Raw genomic sequence first — 20,577 nt, forward strand, 5'->3', positions numbered from 1 at the left:
CCTTTCATGCATCAGCATAAACCATTAATTATTTAAAGTGAAATTGATTAAGTTGAATATTCAAGTGTCATCAGTTATTTGTGGCAGCAGAAATTATTATGTCCCGTCCCGTGCTACTTACAATGAGATTAGCATACTAATCCTTATGGTCTGCATTCAGCAGGTTCAAATTATTTGGTCAAAAATACTGCTCAAGTCAAGTCAGGTCAATTTTATTTGCACAGCTCCAATTCATAACAAAAGTTGTATTAATGGGGTAGATGATAAAAAAGAGAAAGATAAGGGGAAATATAAAAGGTACGATAGGTAGATAGAGATGGGAAAGATAGAAAGGGGGAATGAGTTAGGAACATGTAGGAAGATTAAATAAATAAATAAGTCGCGCTCGGAATTTCCCCGCCTTACCCCCAAAAATATGTGACCTGCGCAAGCGGATGAAGCAATGAATAATAATAATAATAATAATAATAATAATAATAATAATAATGTAAAATCACAGTGGTAAGAGATTAAATGAAGTGACTGAAAGACAGGAGACCTTGCCGTACCTCCTGGTGGGGGTTCATTGGAGTTGTAGCTTTGTTCTATCAAATATGAACTTGTCAACTACTGACATCTAGTGGCATTTTTTAGATATTACACCAGCGGTGAACAATTTTACGGTGCAAATGAGGGTAGTAAGACTTTATTGATCCCTTATGGAGGTTCCGTCAGGGAAATTAACTATAACAAGTCTTTTTACACGTAGATTGTTGGGAGCGAAACTCCCCACAGTCCTTGAGTAAGAACAACAGTTATCATTTTGATATTAGTAATCTATAACAACAACAACAATAATAATAATAAAAATAATAATAATAATAATAATGATGATGATATAATAATAATAATAATAATAATGATATAATAATGATAATAATAATAATGATGATGATGATGATGATGATAATAATAATAATAATAATAATAATAATAATAATAATAATAATAAGCACAATTTAGAAATACTTAGAAGCAAACAAACACAATACATGTAACAAACGCTTCAAAAGGGCAAGAGAGCACAGTTTAACTCTGCGTCTGTGGGGGCCTCCAGTAAAGCAGCAGCATGTGATCTCTGAGCGCCTGAACAAAGTAATGCAGGGAGTTACAAGCTTGGTGTTAGACGATTATGTATGAGGAGGTCCTTGAAGTCAGTTCAGGAACAGGAAGCTGAGACAAGCTGAAATGTGCACCCGGAGTTGACAGCCGAGCAGCAGATTGTCTTTTTAGGAAAGACCAGTTTGTGAGCTACAGAAATCAGGTCGGCAAGACATAAAGACATTCTAATGTCCTTTTAAAGTTTAGGTCTAAGGAAATTCCAAACCGCCTTTCCTGATATGAAAGGAACTAAAAAAAAGTGTCCACCCCCAGACGCCCGACAGAAACTCCCTGACGCAGTCCTCCGATGGATTTCCCCAGACGTGAAGTGAATGAAGTGCACCCCGAAGGACTACTAAGGAATTCTAGTTCAAATCGCACATGGTCATCCGCTTTAGAATAAATCAAGTCTTGACTTTACCTTCAAACATAACGTGAATGTGGAATGCTAAGGCTTGTCTGGCTGTTTGAAGTAGAATCACTCACACTGATCAGACGCCTTGTAATACAGAAACTGTTCTACATAACCGGCTGTAAGTAAGCGAAGAGTGAAGACAGAGGACCGAGGAGCCGACAGGTGAGCATGACGTGTCAACAAGCTGTGGGCCGATTGTTTCAGATCACTGCAGAGCAAACACGGTGAAAATCACTACACCAAGTACTTGATTTATACTTTCAGACCCGAAGTGTCATGGCTCTACATCCCATAATACAGGCGATCATCGATTTCTCAGCTGGAGCAGCCGGTGAGTGATCTAGATGGATGATGGGCGACAGTTTCTTAATTTATCACAAGTAGGGGGCGGTGGGGGGGTTATTATAGTTGTGTTTTATTATAGGTCTGTAGTTTTTTCACTTTCACCACTTTGTTATTAAAGTCAAGCAGATAAAATCCTGTTTGTCCCTGATGTGATAGATACGTAGACCTTCCCTGTGTTACAGTTGTTAAACTCAGGTGGGGTTATTACCTTCTCACCTGGATAATTATCATTCCTCTAAGAGATAGTCACAACCGTTTCACCTACAGAGTCTCTTTTTCTGGAGGTTTCTTGATGTTTTATTTCATACATTTAAGATCCTGTGCACACTGGATATTTTTTGTGTCTAATATTTGTGTCTACATATTAATTAACTAATAGTAGGCATGACTGATGAAGATGAAAAAGAGTGGTGAATTTTTGCATTTCTTGAGAAACCAAAAACCTGGATTTGTTAAGAAAGAGCTTCATTCTAAATAGTTTAAGTGAACACAACATTGGCAATTGATACCACAGAGATGTGGTAATGGAATTAGATTCCTTCACCAAAATAAATGGTGTTGGGTGCACCTCCATACCACTCTTTTCCATAGGAGAATTGAGATTTACATGTAAATATATTGTGCGGCTCTTAATTATTGGACAACTGTTGACTCAGCTGTGTGTAATCATGGGGAAAGCGATGATTATACACTTCAGTCATGTGGTAATTAAGTATGTTTGATTATGCATCATATTAAGGCATACTTGCCTAGACTTTAGGTCTTATTGGAAGTCGAACTTGCAACTGATTTTGCATTTCTAATGGAAACTCTGGATCTGTGCACCAATGACAAAAACCATTTAACCTGTTTTCTGAACCGTTTCTGCTCTAATAAATAATAAAAGTTAAGTAATCGCTCTCTGACATCCCTTGAAATTCTTCCTCAGGTGGTACAGCTTGCGTGCTGAGTGGTCAACCGTTTGACACGGTTAAAGTGAAGATGCAGACGTTCCCCACGATGTACCGCGGCTTTATCCACTGCTTCGCGTCTACCTACAGAATGGTGGGACTACATGGTCTCTACAAAGGCACAACACCAGCCCTTGTTTCCAACATCGGTGAAAATGCTGTGCTCTTCTTGAGTTATGGCCTCTGCCAGGATATGGTTCGCCTTTTTTGTGGAGTGGATAAAGGAGCCAATCTCAGGTTTGACCCCAGTATTCCTGTGTATTTAATAGAGTATCCGTTAAAAGAGTATCAGTGTGACTTCTCAGAGTTGCCAGTCATTTTTTTCTTGGCTTAGGGACACACATCTTTGGATTTGTTTTTCAGTATTTTGCCTTCATGTGGATGTTCATTTTCCACAAAAGATAATGGAACATGTTTTTTTTGTTAATGTATTGGAAGACAAGGACTCTCACTCTACAGCCAGTTCAGTAACATACAGTATAATGAGAAGGTGACTTTGTGAAGGTTTTGTTTGATTTGTTTGAGATATAGCTGTTCCTTCTCGGCAGCAGTAGTGAAGACCAGCATGGACCACAGTGTGTAGTTTAGACTGGTAGCTTGTGAGGTCTCAGCTCACCTATAGGCTCTGCCGAGGTGCCCTTAAGCAAGACAAGGAACCCCAGACTGCTTCTAGGGCAATGCTATGTTGCTGCCCATCACTCCGCCATCTCCTTCCAAATCTGCACCTTTGTGTTCATGTGTGCTTCTTGTAATATATACTACACTGTAAATATAAATTATCTACTGAAGATTAGTAAATTATAATAGATTTAGATCTACACCTAGACCAAGAAATGGAACCATGCTCCCAGGCATCTCTTTCCGCTACAATTACAAGATGCTTCCACAATTAGTGTATTTAATAATTGATATGTGTCAACAGAACAAATGACATTAATTGTTAGTTATGAAAGGAAGGAATTATTGTTTTCTCTCTTAATAAGTCTAAATATCCACAGTAATCTTAAAGAATGATGTAGCAGGTCTTCCTTACTTCTTATTTTTCCCGATGATTTTACTCTCTTATTGTTAAACAGTGATGTTCAGAAGGCATCCTCGGGGTCTTTTGCCTCCTTCTTCTCTTCGCTGGTTGTTTGCCCCACTGAGCTGGTGAAATGTCGCCTGCAGGCCATGCATGAAATGGAAGCATCTGGCAAGATTGCAAGTGGTCAGAAAAGGTTGGTGATCAAAAAGAGAACATGTTGAGTTTCCCTTAATACACTACTGATTGTGCTTTGTGGTGCAATCACAGCACTGTGTGGTCCGTGGTGAAGTCTGTGTTGAAGGCAAAGGGTCCTCTGGGTTTCTATGAAGGTCTGACATCCACCATAGTGAGGGAGGTACCAGGCTACTTCTGCTTTTTTGGAGCATATGAATTGTCACGGTCTAAATTTGCTCAATACTTGGGCACGGACAAGGATAGTATAGGTATGCTCCTGTTCCATTTTGCAGTATATGATATGACTTTGTTTCTGTGATTTGCTCCAACACAATGATTTTGGTCTTATAGGTGTTCTCCCACTCATGTTTAGTGGTGGATTTGGAGGAGCTTGTCTCTGGTTTATGGTCTTTCCTATAGACTGTGTGAAGTCAAGGATCCAGGTGCACTCTTTAGGTGGGAAGCAAGTAGGCTTCATGAAGACCTTCAAGGGTATCATACGCACTGAGGGTAAGATTGGAACCTTTATTTTTAACTCGGCTAAGAAGGAAATGTTTTTGAGTTATTTGTTTGACTGTTAATAGGATTATTCAAGATGTTACGAACAGACTCTTGAAAATTTGTGTGGAAGTAGATGTCAAATCAACAATGAATTAATTTTCTAGGACATTCTAGGAAGAGATATGGATTTCTAATCCCCCTTTTCACTTTCTTCAGCATTATGAGAGAGCCAAGAGCTCTAATCTGGCATCAAATGTCAGTGAATGTATTCCATATAACATTTTCAAGTTATTTTTACAATTATGTCCAGGATAGTGGGACTGAAAAACTTCACAGGTATTACATGTAGGTACCAGAATGTTAACATTTGCAATGCAGAGCTTGCTATTGTGAGATAAACCGTGACACACAATTAAAACTAGAATCAAATTGCAGATGACATTGTGCTGACTCACTGATGTTTCCAATGGAATCAAAATGCTTCACTAGTTTTTGAGCTATGTCCTGGAGAAAATCACCATTAATAAGATTTTTTTTTCTTAAATAATAAATAAAAACTAATCATGATAAAAGTAAGCTTCCAAACTTTTAAGGGTAGACTTTTATTATCTGGGAGTCAAACTGTCATGCAACTTGTTTTTAGGTGCAAAGTGCTCTGAGCGCTCTCTAGTTAAATTTGAATTCTCCCTGCAGTGTTCTCAACAACTCATATCCTAAAAAAAGCAGGAGATAACAATTAAGTGGTGTTCTGTATATGGCCAAATAATCATGGGTTGAAGGTCAAGAACTTCACCATATAATCATACTACAGTATTTGTATTTAGTAGGGTTGAGTGCTGTCAAGTTCAACAAGTTTAACATTAACAGGTTTTTCCGGAGAGAACAGCTATCAGAGAACTTTTTTTTCCTTGACTGATATTCTTATCTTCTTTTAAACACCACCTGTCCTGCTCCCAACTCATGGGAAGGGCCTGGTTGATTGAAAGCCTAAAGGGTTTTGAACTTGAAAGTAGCAAATATATGAAATAGATGTTGAGACAACATGCCAGTAATTAAACAAATGTATTCAACTCTGAAGTCAATATATGTTGAAGCCTGAAAACCAGAAGGTGTCGTAATGCTGATACAAGAGGAAAAGACAGAAATTTCTAAAAGAAACCTTAAGAATCAGGTTCAGCAAAACTGGTTAAACTTAAAAATGTATGCTTTACTTCTGACATTCACTGACAGAAAGTACAGCACTACTGCACCAGCGTGCCAAATCAAACCACACCAAATATTTACTTTGTTTATTCAATGAAGTTCGGAAAAAAGTGCAGAGTTGTAAAAATAAGGGATAAGATGCTATTACTGCATCGGCTGCTTTTCACCTCAAATTGTTCCTGAAACATATTTTTGTGCAACGTTAAGCTGCGAAATGAGAATGTTTGTGACATGCCTAGCATAATGAAAAAGGTAAATACAAACATATATAGCAACCAGACAAATGAACAACAGAATGAAGGGTCCAGTTGATTTTTCCTCTGCCAGTGTGGGACATAATTTTCTGTTCACGACACAATCACTCAACTACACACTGATCATAACATGATCGTCACTGATATGTGAACTGCCTGCATTATTCAGAAATTTTTAGCTACAGACAAGTCACATTTTGGCCTTGTACAATGAAAAAGCTCAATATAATATGTATGTGAGTATTTGATATGTGAGTGTTTGAACTCGACCACAGATTAACTGTGTAATTGTTTGAGTAGTGCAAGTTGGCCTCCAAATTTCCCAGATTGCAATCTATTGAAGTGTCTGTTGGGATGTGGCCAGCAATAGAAACTGATCCATGGACAAACCGCAGGACCTAACCCTAACCCTAGCCCTAACCCTAACGATCTGATACCAACGCCATGGTGCCAGATACCAACACACACATAGAGAAGTACTGATGGGTCAGAGCTGTCCTGGTGGCAGAAGAGGACCTAAACAGGATTAGGCATGTTGCTTTACTGTTATGTCTGATTGGCATATACTACACTCAATAAGTTAGGGATAATTTGATACGGTGTTTGTTCTCTTTTCAGTGATTTTTGTGATAGGGAGGCAGTTGTATTGGGGTGATGGACACACCTCATTTTGTGTTTTCCACGTGTTGGTCTCATTGTGTACAGAGTGACTTACATATTGGGGCCAAAAAGTACAAAAAGACAACCCTTTTCAATCTGGTAAAAAGCTGGTATTGTCGGTAAGTTATTCCAAGTTCATCATTCAAACAGCCATGAACACATGATGTCACTTAACGGATGAGCAGCACCACTTGGCCATAGCGCGCCTTCAGGTTGGAAGTAGGCATTTAGATGTTGCTCATGAACTTGGTGTGTCTCAAAGTGTCATCAGCAGACTTGCATCAAAACAGAGAACTACTGGCAGACTTTGTGACAGACCCAGGATTGGAGCCCCACAACTGAAAGACCGCAACAACGACCAGTACCTAAGGACATATGCACTCAGACATTGTTATAACACACAGCTGCAGGCCCGTTAACAAAATGTTTTGGGTACTCAGGTTTCCAGACAAACCATTCGCAGCCAACTCCACCGTTTGTCTTGAATACCAGACAGCCCTTGCAGGTGATTCCACTGACACCAAGACACCACTATGAATGTTTGCAGTGTGCACAAGACCATGTGATCTAAAAAATGCAGCAGTGGTCCACTGTCCTGTTCAATGATGATTGTCGGGTCACCTTACACAGAAATGATGGTCGTCAGCATTGCTGGAGAAGGCGAGGTGAGCGATAAACCCAGGTCAACATGGTCCCCAGGGTTTGCTTTGGTGGAGGAGGTGCAACAGCTGGGCAGGCATCACCAGTCAGCGCAAAACAGATTTGAATAATGTAGATGGCTCAGTCACTGCACGTTCTTACCTTAAATATATCATAGAACCATCAACATCCCCTAATTCCACCAGCACACCCCCAACTTTCTGTTCATGGATGATAATGCTCCACCACATTGTGCCAGAATTGTCACAGCTCGACTTCAGGAAGTTGGAGTGCCTCATGTGGTACGGCCAGCAATGTCTCTGACCTGAACCCCATAGAGCATGTCTGGGACCAGCTGAAGCAGAGACTGGATGATAGTACCCCAACCCCACGTGACCTGCCAGAACTGCATGTAGCAGTTATGGAAGAGTGGAACGTATTGCCTCAGAACAACATCATGAGGCTAGTGAGGTGCACGAGACGTCGCTGTCAAGCTGTCATTGCGGCAAATGGTGGAAACACCCGCTACAGACATTGTCAATTTTTGTTATTTGGGGCTATCCTTGTTATTGTCTAAATTTTTTGGGTAAATTAAAGTAATGAAAATGGTGTTTCTCCTCACTTATTTCATTAAAATTCAGACCAAATAGGAATAGCACTCATGTAAATAACAATATCCTTAACTTATTGTGAGTAGTTTATTTACATTGCAAAGCTGTTTACTGATCAAGTTGTGTTAAATATTTAACATTTCAAAGGAGGCTATACACTCCTGTCGGGGGTGGCAGTAGCGCAATCCACTAGATCTTGGCAACTTGGAACTGGTAGTTGGAGAGGTGCCAGTTCACCTGGGCACTGCCGAGGAGCCCTTGGGCAAGACACCAACCCCGACGAGTTGTACGTTTGGCTGTGTGTGTGTGTGTGTGTGTGTGTGTGTCTGTGTGTGTGTGTGTGTGTGTACCCGGGCCTGCATATATGAGTGGAAATAAATTTCCCTAAGGGAATCAGCATACAGGTACAGTATACTGCTGCTTACTCGTTCACTCCTTGGCTGCCAATGACGTCTATAGACATCATTTAGATTTTTCAAGTTAAAGTTTTCTTTGATCTTGGACTTCATGCAGCGTTTTCGGCTTTCCCGTTGGTGTGTCTTCCGTAGCATTTTGTCTTTTTATAATCCACATCTCTGTGAACTTCTGACCAGTGAACTAATTTGAACAAGTGTTGACCAGGTTAATTTATGCCCAGAAGCATTAAGTTTTCTGAACGTTGAATATGAACTCTGAATGTTTGCTATTTGATGTTAATTATTGTTTGAGTTAACAGAAAAACGTAAGGGAAGTAAAACAGTAACCAAGCATAAAGTGGCATGTAGGACACTGGATTCATGTAAGTGTGGTGGAATACCTCAGGGGTTTAAAACTTCGCTTAGCCTCTACACCCCAGAGGATAAAATTAATTCAGTGCAGTTAGAGATACAGTATTTTATTTCATTATGTGTTGTTTTAATGTCCTGAAATTGTTTCTGGCAAGTCTGGCAATAGAACTTTCATTTTTAGTGTATTAATGGCATTTAAATGACCAGAAATGGTGGTCATAGCTTTAAATTTAATAAATAATGACTCAGCTTATGAACAGCCTTTCGGAACCAATTGTGTTCGTAGGCTGAGGGCTACCTGTATATGTTTTTATTCCTATTTATTGTACAGTAACATTTGTGCTTTTAACAGTTTCCCAGTGGTTTTTACAATTACAATATTTGCGGTTGGCATATGTAAAGTTGAGTAAAATGGCATAAACTCGCTTTTTATTTTTCCGTTGTTTTTTTTTTTTTAAACTGACGTATGATCGAGAATATGTAATTCAAAATTATGTAAGCTGAGGTATACCTGTAGTATACAGTATAAAACAAAATAACAAACCAAAACTTTTTCAGGATTTAAATCATGAGCAAAAACTTCAACATCAGCCTGAGAAGTTTACCATTGGAGTTTCGTTTTGTTAGAATTTTAAAAAAGCCTTAATGCAAAACTGCTTTTGTGGCTTAGACAGTGTTTGTGTGTGCATCTTCTTACTAATTGGTCTGAGCTTGGGCCTCACTAATCTGTGGGGAGTAGTTTGTGTAGCTAACTCTCTGTCATCCCACAGGGTTCACCGCTCTGTACTCTGGCCTGGCACCAACCATGATACGCACCTTCCCTGCCAACGGAGCCCTCTTCTTGGCTTATGAGCTCAGTCGAAAGTTTATGATGGAGGCTGCTGGCGCCTCATAATGAAGATCCGACCAACGGAGCCAAGTCTTGCGCTATTTTGTCCTGTTTTTAAAAAAAACAAAATTGCTGAAATTTCTATTCATGAAGTCTGATTAAATGTGGACTTCAAATTAAGAAAACTTATACTATGGCTATATTTGAATAGTTTGTAAACCAAGTAAATGTTTCTATTATTTGCAGCCCATATTTATTCTAATAAAACTTTTTGCAAACATCCAATACTCCTGTGAGATTAATTGATGCAGGACTTTAATTGCTACAAATGTTTTGGCAAACACAGTAGAACAGCAATTTCAATCTGTCAGCAGGAATATTATCAAAGCTATCACTGCCGCAATTTACAAACTCTGTTTCTATGAATATGTATTTGCAGTGTACTGGTTATTTCAGATTTGTGGCTCTAATTCATATTGTAAATGACCTTTGGTGTGAGTAGCAGATTTTGTTTGCAATAGCTGCATCGCAGGAAATCCCATAAAAAGCACCAGGGAAAAAATAGAAGATGTACTAATACGAAAGCCATTGTTATATTATACAGCTTAACTTTTTTAAAAGTACACAAGATGGCATAAGTTTGAACACAATTGAAATATAAGCTTTATGTTATTCTTGACAATAAGTCATTTTTGATAGGATGTGTGCAATGGACTGACAAATACAAGTAGCATACATGGTTAAATTTATTAGACCAACCGAAAATCTCATTAAAAAACTACACAATGATTGCATAGAAGAAAGTTGTGAAAAGGTCAAGGACAGAGATTTGTTTGCATATATGAGCAAACAAAATTTCTGTCTGTCTGATCTTCTGAGTACACCAGAATGACTACTTTCCAAACCAAATCCTACCCATTAATGTATATTCATAATATACATAAAGGCCCGTGTGATAATTATTTGAGTGCTAGCTGAGATGGTAAGTACAGTAGGTATATGTTCTGTTCAAATGAGAAATTTTATCATCAGTTTTTTACAGTCCAGAGCTTTTTGATCAGATTTAACCTACATGATTTCAGAACTGTTAGTGGTTTTTCACATCTCAGTGAAACTAGAAATTCAAAATAAAAACACTGAGAGAACCTCAGCATCTTCATCTCTGCTACCTCCAGCTCTGTCTCCTGTCTTTTCTTCAGTGACACTGTCTCTAGACCAAACAACATCGCTGGTCTCACCACAGTTTTCTACACCTTTCCTTTCATATTAGCTGAAACTCTTCTATCACACATCACACCTGACACTTTCCTCCACCCGTTCCATCCTGCCTGTACACGCTTCTTCACCTCTTTTCCACACTCTCCATTGCTCTGGACTGTTGACCCTACTTGTACTTAAAATCCTTCACCTTCTTGATCTCTTCTCCCTGTAACCTCACTCTTCCACTTGGGTCCCTCTCATTCACACACATGTACTCTGTCTTACTGCGGCTAACCTTCATTCCTCTCCTTTCCAGGACAAACCTCCACCTCTCTAGCTTCTCCTCCACCTGTTCCCTGCTCTCACTACAGATCACAATGTCATCTGCAAAGATCATAGTCCATGGAGATTCCTGTCTAACCTCGTCTGCAGGCCTGTCCATCACCATAGCGAACAAGAAGGGGCTCAGAGCTGATCCCTGATGCAGTCCCACCTCCACCTTGAACTCCTTTGTCACACCTAAAGCACACCTCACCACTGTCTCACAGTCCTCATACATGTCCTGCACCGCTCTAACATACTTCTCTGCCACTCCAGACTTCCTCATACAATACCACAGTTCCTCTCTGGGCACCCTGTCATAAGCTTTCTCCAGTTCTACAAAAACACAATGCAGATCCCTCTGGCCTTCTCTGTACTTCTCTATCAACATCCTCAAAGCAAATACTGCAGTGTAGTACTCTTTTTTGGCATGAAACCATACTGCTGCTCACAAATGTTCACTTCTGCCCTTAGTCTAGCTTCCACTACTCTTTCCCATAACTTCATTGTATGGCTCATCAGCTTTACCATGATAGAACAACTTGAATCCTGCTCCTAAACTTCTAGCCTTGCTACCTTTCCACCTGGTCTCCTGGACACACAGTATGTCTACCTTCCTCCTCTGCCTCATGTCGACCAACTCTCTACCTTTTCCTGTCATAGTTCCAACATTCAACGTCCCTACTCTCAGTCCTATACTCTTGGTGTTCCTCTTCTCTCTCTTCATGCGAACACACTTTCCTCCTCTCCAAGTTTCTAAAGTTTTATCATGGTGTTTTTAAGTCATGGGCCCTATTTAAAAGCAGCCCAGGAAAAAGCTCTGACTCTCGGTTCTGGTTACTGAAGGAACCACTAGTGCATTGAGCCAGGCTGGATGTCTGCAGTGGAGCCACACCTGGGCTGTCTGCAGCGCTTTGCAGAACCAGGACCATGACCCTCCAGCAGCTGGTGGACAACGCCGGGCCTGCGCTGGCGGATGCCCAGGCTGTGAGCTCCCTGCTGAACATCCAGTCCACCAGGGTGGCTCAGAGGGTGCTACAACTGTGGAGGCAAAGACTCTCCGGGAAAGAGAGAAGCCTCCTCCTGGACTATAGTACAGGGACTGTGCCAGTCAGCAAAGATCTTTTCTCTGAGGTCCACATCAGTCCCCTGTTTGGAGAACTGGAGGGTCCTCTCCTCGGAGATGAACGAGAAATCAGCCTGCACACGGCCAACAAAAAAATACTGTACAAACAATGTGTAAAAGTAATCAACAAGACAAAACCTGTGTAACAGAGCACCCACTGCCTGGGCCAACAGGATGACGGGAAATGGACCTGACCCACAGTGGAGACTTCTGTACAAACCTCCCCTCAAGAAAAAAACAGCCGACCTCCGGTGGAGGATTTTACATGGTGCCATTGGTTCCAATGCTTTTATCTCTGTTTTTAACCCTGCGGTGTCCAGCCAGTGTCCCTTCTGTCCCTTCTGTCCCCGATTAGCTGGTAAAAACGTCTTCTGAGGCACTTTAGTGCTTCATCTAATGTAAAATTGCAAAATGTTTGAATGTGATTAAAGTGTTTTTGCAAAAATCAAAAAAATCCTCTCCTTCTTCGACATTCGACAAGCACATTAAAAATCAAATTCTAAAAGGTTCAAGTCTACAGCTTTGATCTGTCACATGACAACCTCTTCAACTCATTGTCATCAGTCACATTGTCTCGGTGTTTTTTTCTCTTTTTGTTCTGCTCCACCAAAGTCCCGTCCACACGATGCCAGAACTTTTTGAAAATGCAACTTTTTTCATCCCGCATCGATAACGACAGCGTTTTCAGAAAGATCTCCGTCCACACGTATCCACATCAGTGCGTTTATCAACACGTGTATAAGCAGAACAACTCCGAGAATGACATCAGAGAGAACCGGGACGTGTGGAAATTCACGCTGTTCCTCCTGGAGGACAACCTCCATCACAGAGTTCTCCCACCAGCAGGCAGCGGGTCCCGGTCTGATCAAAAACTGGCGTCAGTGTCTTTGGCGAGGAACGTGAATGAATGAATAAATATATAAACTTTATGACACATAAATAAAGAAAGAGACGAAAAAGTATTTAAGTGCAAAGCATGTTTATCAACGCATCTTCCACGTGGAGCTGTTATACATCAGAAAATAACCGGTTTTAGCTCCGTATGCACATGTTGATACGGGTCACATGCATTACGTCACAGAGGTTTTGGTCCCAGGGACACGCCCCCCAGATAAAAAAAGTTACGGATACAGCGTCTACACGACAACACAGACCCAGCGTTTTCAAAAAATTCCACCTTGGCCAGCGTTTTCAAAAAGTTGCGTTTTCGTTCCAGATATCTGCATTGTCGTGTGGACGGAAGGTGTAAATGCAACAAAAAAGTTGTGTTTTCAAAAAGTTCCGGCATCGTGTGGACAGGGCCCAAGAGTTAAAGGATCTGGACTTTATCAGTCAACCTCTCGGATCAGAGGTAAAGCATCTCATACAAAAGGTGCTTCACCTCTCAACCAACTTTAAGCAAATCCTATTGATTCTGTTTTTCTCTTCTTGCTTTACCTTGACATGAATGACTGAGAATCTCTACAGAAACCTCTCCGACCTTTTCCTTTTTGATTTGTCTTTTTACATTTCTCATGTAGCTCTAATTTTTAAAATATTGTCAGTAAAATCACTTGAACTCTAATTAGTAAAAAAAAGGTGAATAAAAGTTTCAAGAGATAATTGTCTGTAAACACAGCTCTCCTTTTCTTTTAATAACTACCTGACTACCCAGGGAGGTGGCAACTCTATGTAATATACTCTTATAGACAGACACCTGTGTAGAGGTAGGGTATGTTGTGTTTTGCCAAATGTGATAGCGTAAATTTGGAAATTGACCCCATAAGACCTCTCATACCGCTGAGCCACGCTCAGTGGTAAAGCGGGCGGTAGAGCGGGTCGTCCTATGATTTAAGATTGGTGGTTCGATTCCCACTCCCACCCCCCAAAAAATACCCAGAGGTGAGCTGACAGTGGGAGGTGTCAGCTCACTTCTGCAGCACTGCCGAGGCACCCTTGAGCAAGGTGCCGTCCCCTTTACAAATTGCTCATTTGAGTCGCACCAAGAAGGAGCTGCCTGCCACTCTACCTCCTCTGCATGCCTACAGGCCCCCTTGTGTGTGTATGATACAGGGGCCTGTACTCACAAATATACTGTATATGTATGCAAGCGTTTGAATCATTAGCTAGAGTGTGCGTTCTTAATTTCCCTTCGGGGATCAAACCAGTATATAAAATTTTAAAAAAATGTAAAAAATATACTAATACTGTATGATATGTCCTTATGAAAAGTCCAACACTAATGTTGAAGTTAAGATGTGGAGGGTGGAAAACTATGGTGTAAAACAGAAATGGGCAAACTACGGGCCACAGGCAATTTACTAGTTTTATGAAATAAATGGAGTTGTAAAACGGTTTTTGGAGTTAGCCTTGCTTACACATGCTTTGCAGCCTGTTAAAGGCCAAACCTGTTATATAATGGTTTTTACATGTCATTTGCATTAGTATAAATAAACACTCCATCCATCTGCTCCTCAGCTGGCCTGCCTGTCCAATTTTAAAACTGTGTGGCCCAACAGTCACAAAGTTTGCCCACCCCTGAGAAACTTTCTGTTTGTATTTTCCTTTCCTTGGAAGGCATCTTTCTATGTCATTTGGGTTTCATTCAAGACAGACAAAGAGAAACAAAAAAGATAAAGAACTGAGTAACAGGTCAAAGAGATCTAAGCTGGAGCCTATGACTCTCAGTTACACATTAATTTTTAAATTGATACTCAAATAGTAATCGGCTTAAAATGTTTGAGCATTTCATCTTGAAGTTTTGGCACATTCACTTACACATTCCTCCACATGTCACAAATACATACTGTGGCATTTCCCGCGAATTTTAAATTTTGGTACACCTGTCGCAAGAGACAAAAGAGGGACGCGAACATGATCACTTTCATGTGCCTGTGCCAGCTCTCATGTTTCACCCCTTGCATGCCTCTTATTGTTTATTGATAACCTGCATGCAGCAGGTGTCAGACTCCTGGATGCGGATGGAAGCGTAAAAGATAGAAGCACGTTTGCTGAACTTTGCATTCACTTACAGAACAGGAGCCACGCACAGAGGCTGGCTGGAGCCTGTGGATCATGTTACCTGGTGGCATCCACAGGTGAGTGCAGGAGCGACACACCTAATGGGAGTTCATGTGTGTGCGTCTGGGTGTGGCTCTAGCTCCTCGGCAGCTACAGGTGACGAGGCTGGGAATAAGCCACACCCCCACGGGGCGCACTGACAGGTAAACAAGAACAACTCTTCATTCTCTCCATCACACTGAAAACACACACTAATGATCTCAACAACATCCAGCACAGCGGCAATGGTTACGCAAGGAAAACTCCAGATCAACTCTTTGGAAAATGTCGAAGGCAAGTTCTTTTTCTATTCTTTTCTTTTTTATGAGATGATAAATGCTTATTTTTTAAACAAAGTGTTGGGAATGAGTTGAAACCCCGTAGAAGCACCGATTAGCTGGTAAATAAAATAAATGGAATAATAGTCGGCCACAAATGCAATAAACGAAAAATCCCTTACTCTAAATGTAAAGATAAATACTTTAATTCTCTGACAGTCCTTATGTAACCAAAGGACAGAACTTGATCACCGGCTCTTTACAGGTGACATGAATATTTCAGCAGGCAATGCTGGCTCAGGTTGATGTTGCTGTGCCTTCTATAAAGATTAATTACATCACCGAATATGATGTCATTGCCCAAATTAAATACTGAATTGTCATTATAAATAAGGGACACACACTCATGTACTCCCATACAGGCAAAAATGTCTTTTTCTTGCTCTCTTCAGATAAAACCTCAGGGAGACTGGGATGTTTTGGCTGGGTGCTGGTCCTTATATCCCTCCTCTTTATAACATTTACCTTCCCAGTCACTATCTTCATGTGTGTTAAGGTAGAGTATACTGTCATTCATGAATGCTACTGATTAAAATTAGACCACAAAGTCAGATGTGTGTGTGTGTGTGCATGAAACAAGATGTGGTTATATTTTTATGTCAGTATTTGTGCTCTAAATGTGTGAGAGGAATTTAATTTTTCAATCCATCAAGACAGATGCTAAATAAATATATTTTCATCTTTTCACTTCAGCATCTTTTAAATGACTCTGGTCACATCTTTACATGTGTCTTTGACAGCTGTGAATGAAAACAACATACAGGTCCTTCTCAAAAAATTTGCGTATTGTGATAAAGTTAATTATTTTCTGTAATGTATTGATAAACATTAGACTTTCATATATTTTAGATTCATTACACACACAACTGATGTAGTTCAAGCCTTTTATTGTTTTAATATTGATGATTTCGGCAAAAAACAAAAAAACAAAAAATCCCTGTCTCAAAAAATTAGCATATTTCATCCGACCAATAAAAAAAAGTGTTTTTAATACAAAAAAAGTCAACCTTCAAATAATTATGTTCAATTATGCACTCAATACTAGGTTGGGAATCCTTTTGCAGAAATGACTGCTTCAATGCGGTGTGGCATGGAAGCATCAGCCTGGCATCAGCCTGTGGCACTGCTGGGGTGTTATGGAGGCCCAGGATGCTTCGATAGCAGCCTTAAGCTCATCCACAGTGTTGGGTCTGGTGTCTCTCAACTTCTTCTTCACAATATCCCACAGATTCTCGATGGGGTTCAGGTCAGGAGAGTTGGCAGGTCAATTGAGCACAGTAATACCATGGTCAGTAAACCATTTACCAGTGGTTTTGGCACTGTGAGCAGGTGCCAGGTCGTGCTGAAAAATGAATTCTTCATCTCCATAAAGCTTTTCAGCAGATGGAAGCATGAAGTGCTCCAAAATCTCCTGATAGCTAGCTGCATTGACCCTGTATGGACCAACAATGGACCAACACCAGCAGCTGGCATGGCCCCCCAGACCATCACTGACTGTGGGTACTTGACACTGGACTTCAGGCATTTTGGCATTTCCTTTCCTTTCTTACTCCAGCCTCTGGCACCTTGATTTCCGAATGACATGCAAAATTTGCTTTCATCCGAAAAAACTACTTTGGACCAATGAGCAACGGTCCAGTGCTGCTTCTATGTAGCCCAGGTCAGGAGCTTCTGCCGCTGTTCCTGATTCAAAAGTGGCTTGACCTGGGTAATGCGGCACCTGTAGCCCATTTCCTGCACACGCCTGTGCACGGTGGCTGTGGCTGTTTCTACTCCAGACTCAGTCCACTGCTTCCATAGGTCCACAGGTCCCCTAAGGTCTGGAATCAGCCCTTCTCCACAATCTTTCTCAGGGTCCGGTCACCTCTTCTGGTTGTGCAGCGTTTTCTGACACACTTTTTCCTTCCCACAGACTTCCCACTGAGGTGCCTCGATACAGCACTCTGGGAACAGCCTAGTCGCTCAGAAATTTCTTTGTGTCTTACCCTCTTGCTTGAGGGTGTCAATGATGGCCTTCTGGACAGCAGTCAGGTCGGCAGTCTTACCCATGATCTCGGTTTTGAGTAATGAACCAGGCTGGGAGTTTTTAAAAGCCCAGGAATGTTTTGCAGGTGTTTCAAGTTAATTTGTTGAATCAGATGATCAGGTTAATAGCTCATTTACAGTACCTTTTCATGATATGCTAATTTTGTGAGATTTTATTTTTTTGCCGAAATCATCAATATTAAAACAATAAAAGGCTTGAGCAACTTCAGTTGTGTGCAATGAATCTAAAATATATGAAAGTCTAATGTTTATCAGTACATTACAGAAAATAATGAACTTTATCACAATATGCTAATTTTTTGAGAAGGACCTGTATATAATGTGTTATTTTCATTTGATTCATTGGAGGTCTCAGGAAAAACCCCTTTTCGCTGATGTTTTTTTTTCTATTTATATCACTATCATGACAAATGAAGGACCATATGTTACCCTAAACATGTGTTGTCTTTGTGGCTGGCTGCATTTCTAACATCCAGATAGTGAAGGAGTATGAACGGGCTGTCATTTTTAGACTTGGACGCATCACAGACCGGAAGCCTAAAGGACCAGGTTTGTCATTCAGTGTTTTGTATGTGTACACACCACGGTAAGCACTTCCAGATTTGGTTTCTGGCTGCAAAAAGCAAACAAACAAACAAACAAAAATCATGTGACATCAAAGAAGGCTTCATCTAGATTACCACACAGCAAGGTCAGAGTTCCACTCCACCAGGGGCATTCTGTGCAGACTTTTTCAATGTTCAATGTTCTTTTCCCTGTAGGGGATGACAAAGTCAGTTGAGTTGTCCACTTTGATGGTTTGTGTATGACTCATCCTTGTTTTATCGGGTGGTATTTTACAAGAACTACTACATTATAAGTTATTCTAAGTACAAAAACAAAAAACCCTCTACTATTTCCAGGGCTTTTCTTCGTTTTACCCTGCACAGATAACTTTGTGAAGGTTGATCTGAGAACTGTGTCCTTCGACATTCCTCCACAAGAGGTAAGATTTGTTTACATTTATATTGTGTACATCACTAAATAATTTGTGTATCTAATCTTTCATTACCCATCTTGATCAGTCTGGGTGATAAAAATAGTCGCAGCATCTAGTTGCAGCTTTTTACTATGCAGATCCTAACCAAAGACTCAGTGACAGTGGCTGTGGATGGCGTGGTGTACTTCCGCATACATTGTCCCATCTCATCCGTTGCCAATGTTTCCAATGCACACTCATCTACGCGCCTGCTAGCTCAAACCACCCTGAGGAATGTGCTTGGTACCAAAAACCTGGCAGAACTGCTGTCTGACAGAGAGGGAATATCAATCAGCATGCAGGTGAGGAAGAACAATGTAAAGCTTCTTAAGTGCTAGAGAGCAGGAGAATTCTGACACATACTTTGTGTGTAGGAAATTCTACCTTATTAAATTCTATATTGTCCTTTGAGTGATTTTGCTGTTTTTTCAACAAATGCATGAGAAAAGGAAAACATATTTGCCTCTGGGGTTGACATTTCCCTTTACAAACTCAGTAGACATGCAGACTTTATCATCATGTTTCTAATTAATTAGTTCACAATTCACTCTCTTCATGCATTTAATTTCATCTAAGCTCACAGAAAAATATCTTGATCATCAATTGCTCTTTTTTAATTGTTGCTGCCTACCTGGTTATAATAATTGATTAGTGACAGTGGTTGAGCAGGTCGTAGAGCGTTCAATGTTCCAAGATTGGCGGTTCGACTCCCGCTCCCACCCAAAAACACTCGGAGTGTGAGCTGACAGTGAGAGGTGTCAGCTCACCTCCGTAGCACTGCATAGGCGCCCTTGAGCAAGGTGTCGTCCCCCTTACAAGCTGCTCATTTGAGCGCTCCCCAAACGGGCTGCCCGCTCCTCTACCTCCTGTTGCATGCTTACAGGCCCTCTTGTGTGTGGTTGTGTGTATTACAGGGGCCTGCCCGCACTAATATGCATGCAATTGATTGAGGAATAGCATGCTAGAGTGTGTGTTCTTAATTTCCCTTCGGGGATCACAACAGTATATAAAAAAAACAAACACTGGCTTTATGTGACTAATATTTCTTAATGATTAATCCTCTGTAGGAATCCCTGGATGAAGCCACTGATCCATGGGGCATTAAGGTGGAGCGTGTGGAGATCAAGGACGTGAAGCTGCCACAGCAGTTGCAGAGAGCCATGGCTGCTGAAGCTGAAGCTAGTCGGGAGGCTAGAGCTAAGGTGAAGCAGGAAGATAAAGATTTTATTTTATTTCCTCTTGATGCATTTAAAATGTAAAGGGATGTTGGGAATAGAAAATAATGGTGGTCTGTCTTTTATTTAGATCATCGCAGCAGAGGGAGAAATGAAAGCCTCCAGGGCTTTGAAAGAAGCCTCTCTGGTGATTGCGGAGTCACCCTCTGCTCTCCAGCTCAGATATCTACAGAGCCTCAACTCCATCGCAGCAGAGAAGAACTCCACCATCATCTTCCCTCTGCCCATAGATATGATAGAGTGTTTTATGCAGAGGAAGTGATGAATTGCATAGAATTACTATAAAAGCTATATTAAATCTGATTTACACTGTTGTTTTTAATATACTGTTATCACTGTTAAATGCTTCAATGGTATCACTTTTAGCTACTTTAGCAGTCTCACGTATTTACTGCTTACCTGCACTTTGCACTTCTAATAGAATTTTCTATTTTTACTAAGGCTCATATCATTCCCAATGAAAGAATATAAATTATAATAAATAGTTGTGTATATCCAGTATATCTGCAACCAATCTCATTTGTGGACATTTATTTTCTTATGTGATTTATTCTTAAATACAAACTGCAACAATCAGTATAGACATGGTGCCTTGTCAATGACCACAACAATTTAACAAGCCACAGCTGCAGTTGTGAAGAGACAAATAACTCAATAAATAAATAAATACATAAATAAGTAAAGCACATGAAATATAAAATTAAATATAATGCACAATGACCTTATAAGGACAATCTTTTAT

General features: G+C 40.5%; 2 protein-coding genes across 2 annotated transcripts; both read left to right on the plus strand.

Moving 5' to 3' along the window:
• Positions 1-1,208: 1,208 nt before the first annotated feature.
• On the plus strand, positions 1,209-10,699 carry slc25a15a (solute carrier family 25 member 15a). Its single transcript, XM_068318291.1, has 7 exons — positions 1,209-1,717; positions 1,820-1,886; positions 2,829-3,087; positions 3,927-4,067; positions 4,142-4,317; positions 4,400-4,558; positions 9,454-10,699. Exons 2-7 carry the CDS (start codon positions 1,832-1,834, stop codon positions 9,576-9,578), a joined length of 915 nt encoding a protein of 304 aa, XP_068174392.1. The 5' UTR covers positions 1,209-1,717; positions 1,820-1,831; the 3' UTR covers positions 9,579-10,699.
• Positions 10,700-15,413: 4,714 nt separating this feature from the next.
• stoml3a (stomatin (EPB72)-like 3a) lies at positions 15,414-20,195 on the plus strand. Its single transcript, XM_068317890.1, has 7 exons — positions 15,414-15,492; positions 15,929-16,032; positions 18,059-18,131; positions 18,485-18,567; positions 18,699-18,902; positions 19,668-19,802; positions 19,906-20,195. Exons 1-7 carry the CDS (start codon positions 15,414-15,416, stop codon positions 20,095-20,097), a joined length of 870 nt encoding a protein of 289 aa, XP_068173991.1. The 3' UTR covers positions 20,098-20,195.
• Positions 20,196-20,577: the final 382 nt, after the last annotated feature.

The sequence above is a fragment of the Antennarius striatus genome, chromosome 6 (genome assembly GCF_040054535.1).
Source record: "Antennarius striatus isolate MH-2024 chromosome 6, ASM4005453v1, whole genome shotgun sequence".
NCBI lineage: Eukaryota > Metazoa > Chordata > Actinopteri > Lophiiformes > Antennariidae > Antennarius > Antennarius striatus.

What these genes read in the sequence shown, in the direction of transcription:
- slc25a15a (XM_068318291.1), top strand. Translation starts at nt 1,832, where the DNA reads ATGGCTCTACATCCCATAATACAGGCGATCATCGATTTCTCAGCTGGA. An exon ending in GATAAAGGAGCCAATCTCAG is followed by an intron (nt 3,088 to 3,926) that starts GTTTGACCCCAG and finishes ATTGTTAAACAG; the next exon opens with TGATGTTCAGAAGGCATCCT. An exon ending in GGGTATCATACGCACTGAGG is followed by an intron (nt 4,559 to 9,453) that starts GTAAGATTGGAA and finishes GTCATCCCACAG; the next exon opens with GGTTCACCGCTCTGTACTCT.
- stoml3a (XM_068317890.1), top strand. Translation starts at nt 15,414, where the DNA reads ATGATCTCAACAACATCCAGCACAGCGGCAATGGTTACGCAAGGAAAA. An exon ending in TCGACATTCCTCCACAAGAG is followed by an intron (nt 18,568 to 18,698) that starts GTAAGATTTGTT and finishes TTTACTATGCAG; the next exon opens with ATCCTAACCAAAGACTCAGT. An exon ending in GTCGGGAGGCTAGAGCTAAG is followed by an intron (nt 19,803 to 19,905) that starts GTGAAGCAGGAA and finishes TCTTTTATTTAG; the next exon opens with ATCATCGCAGCAGAGGGAGA.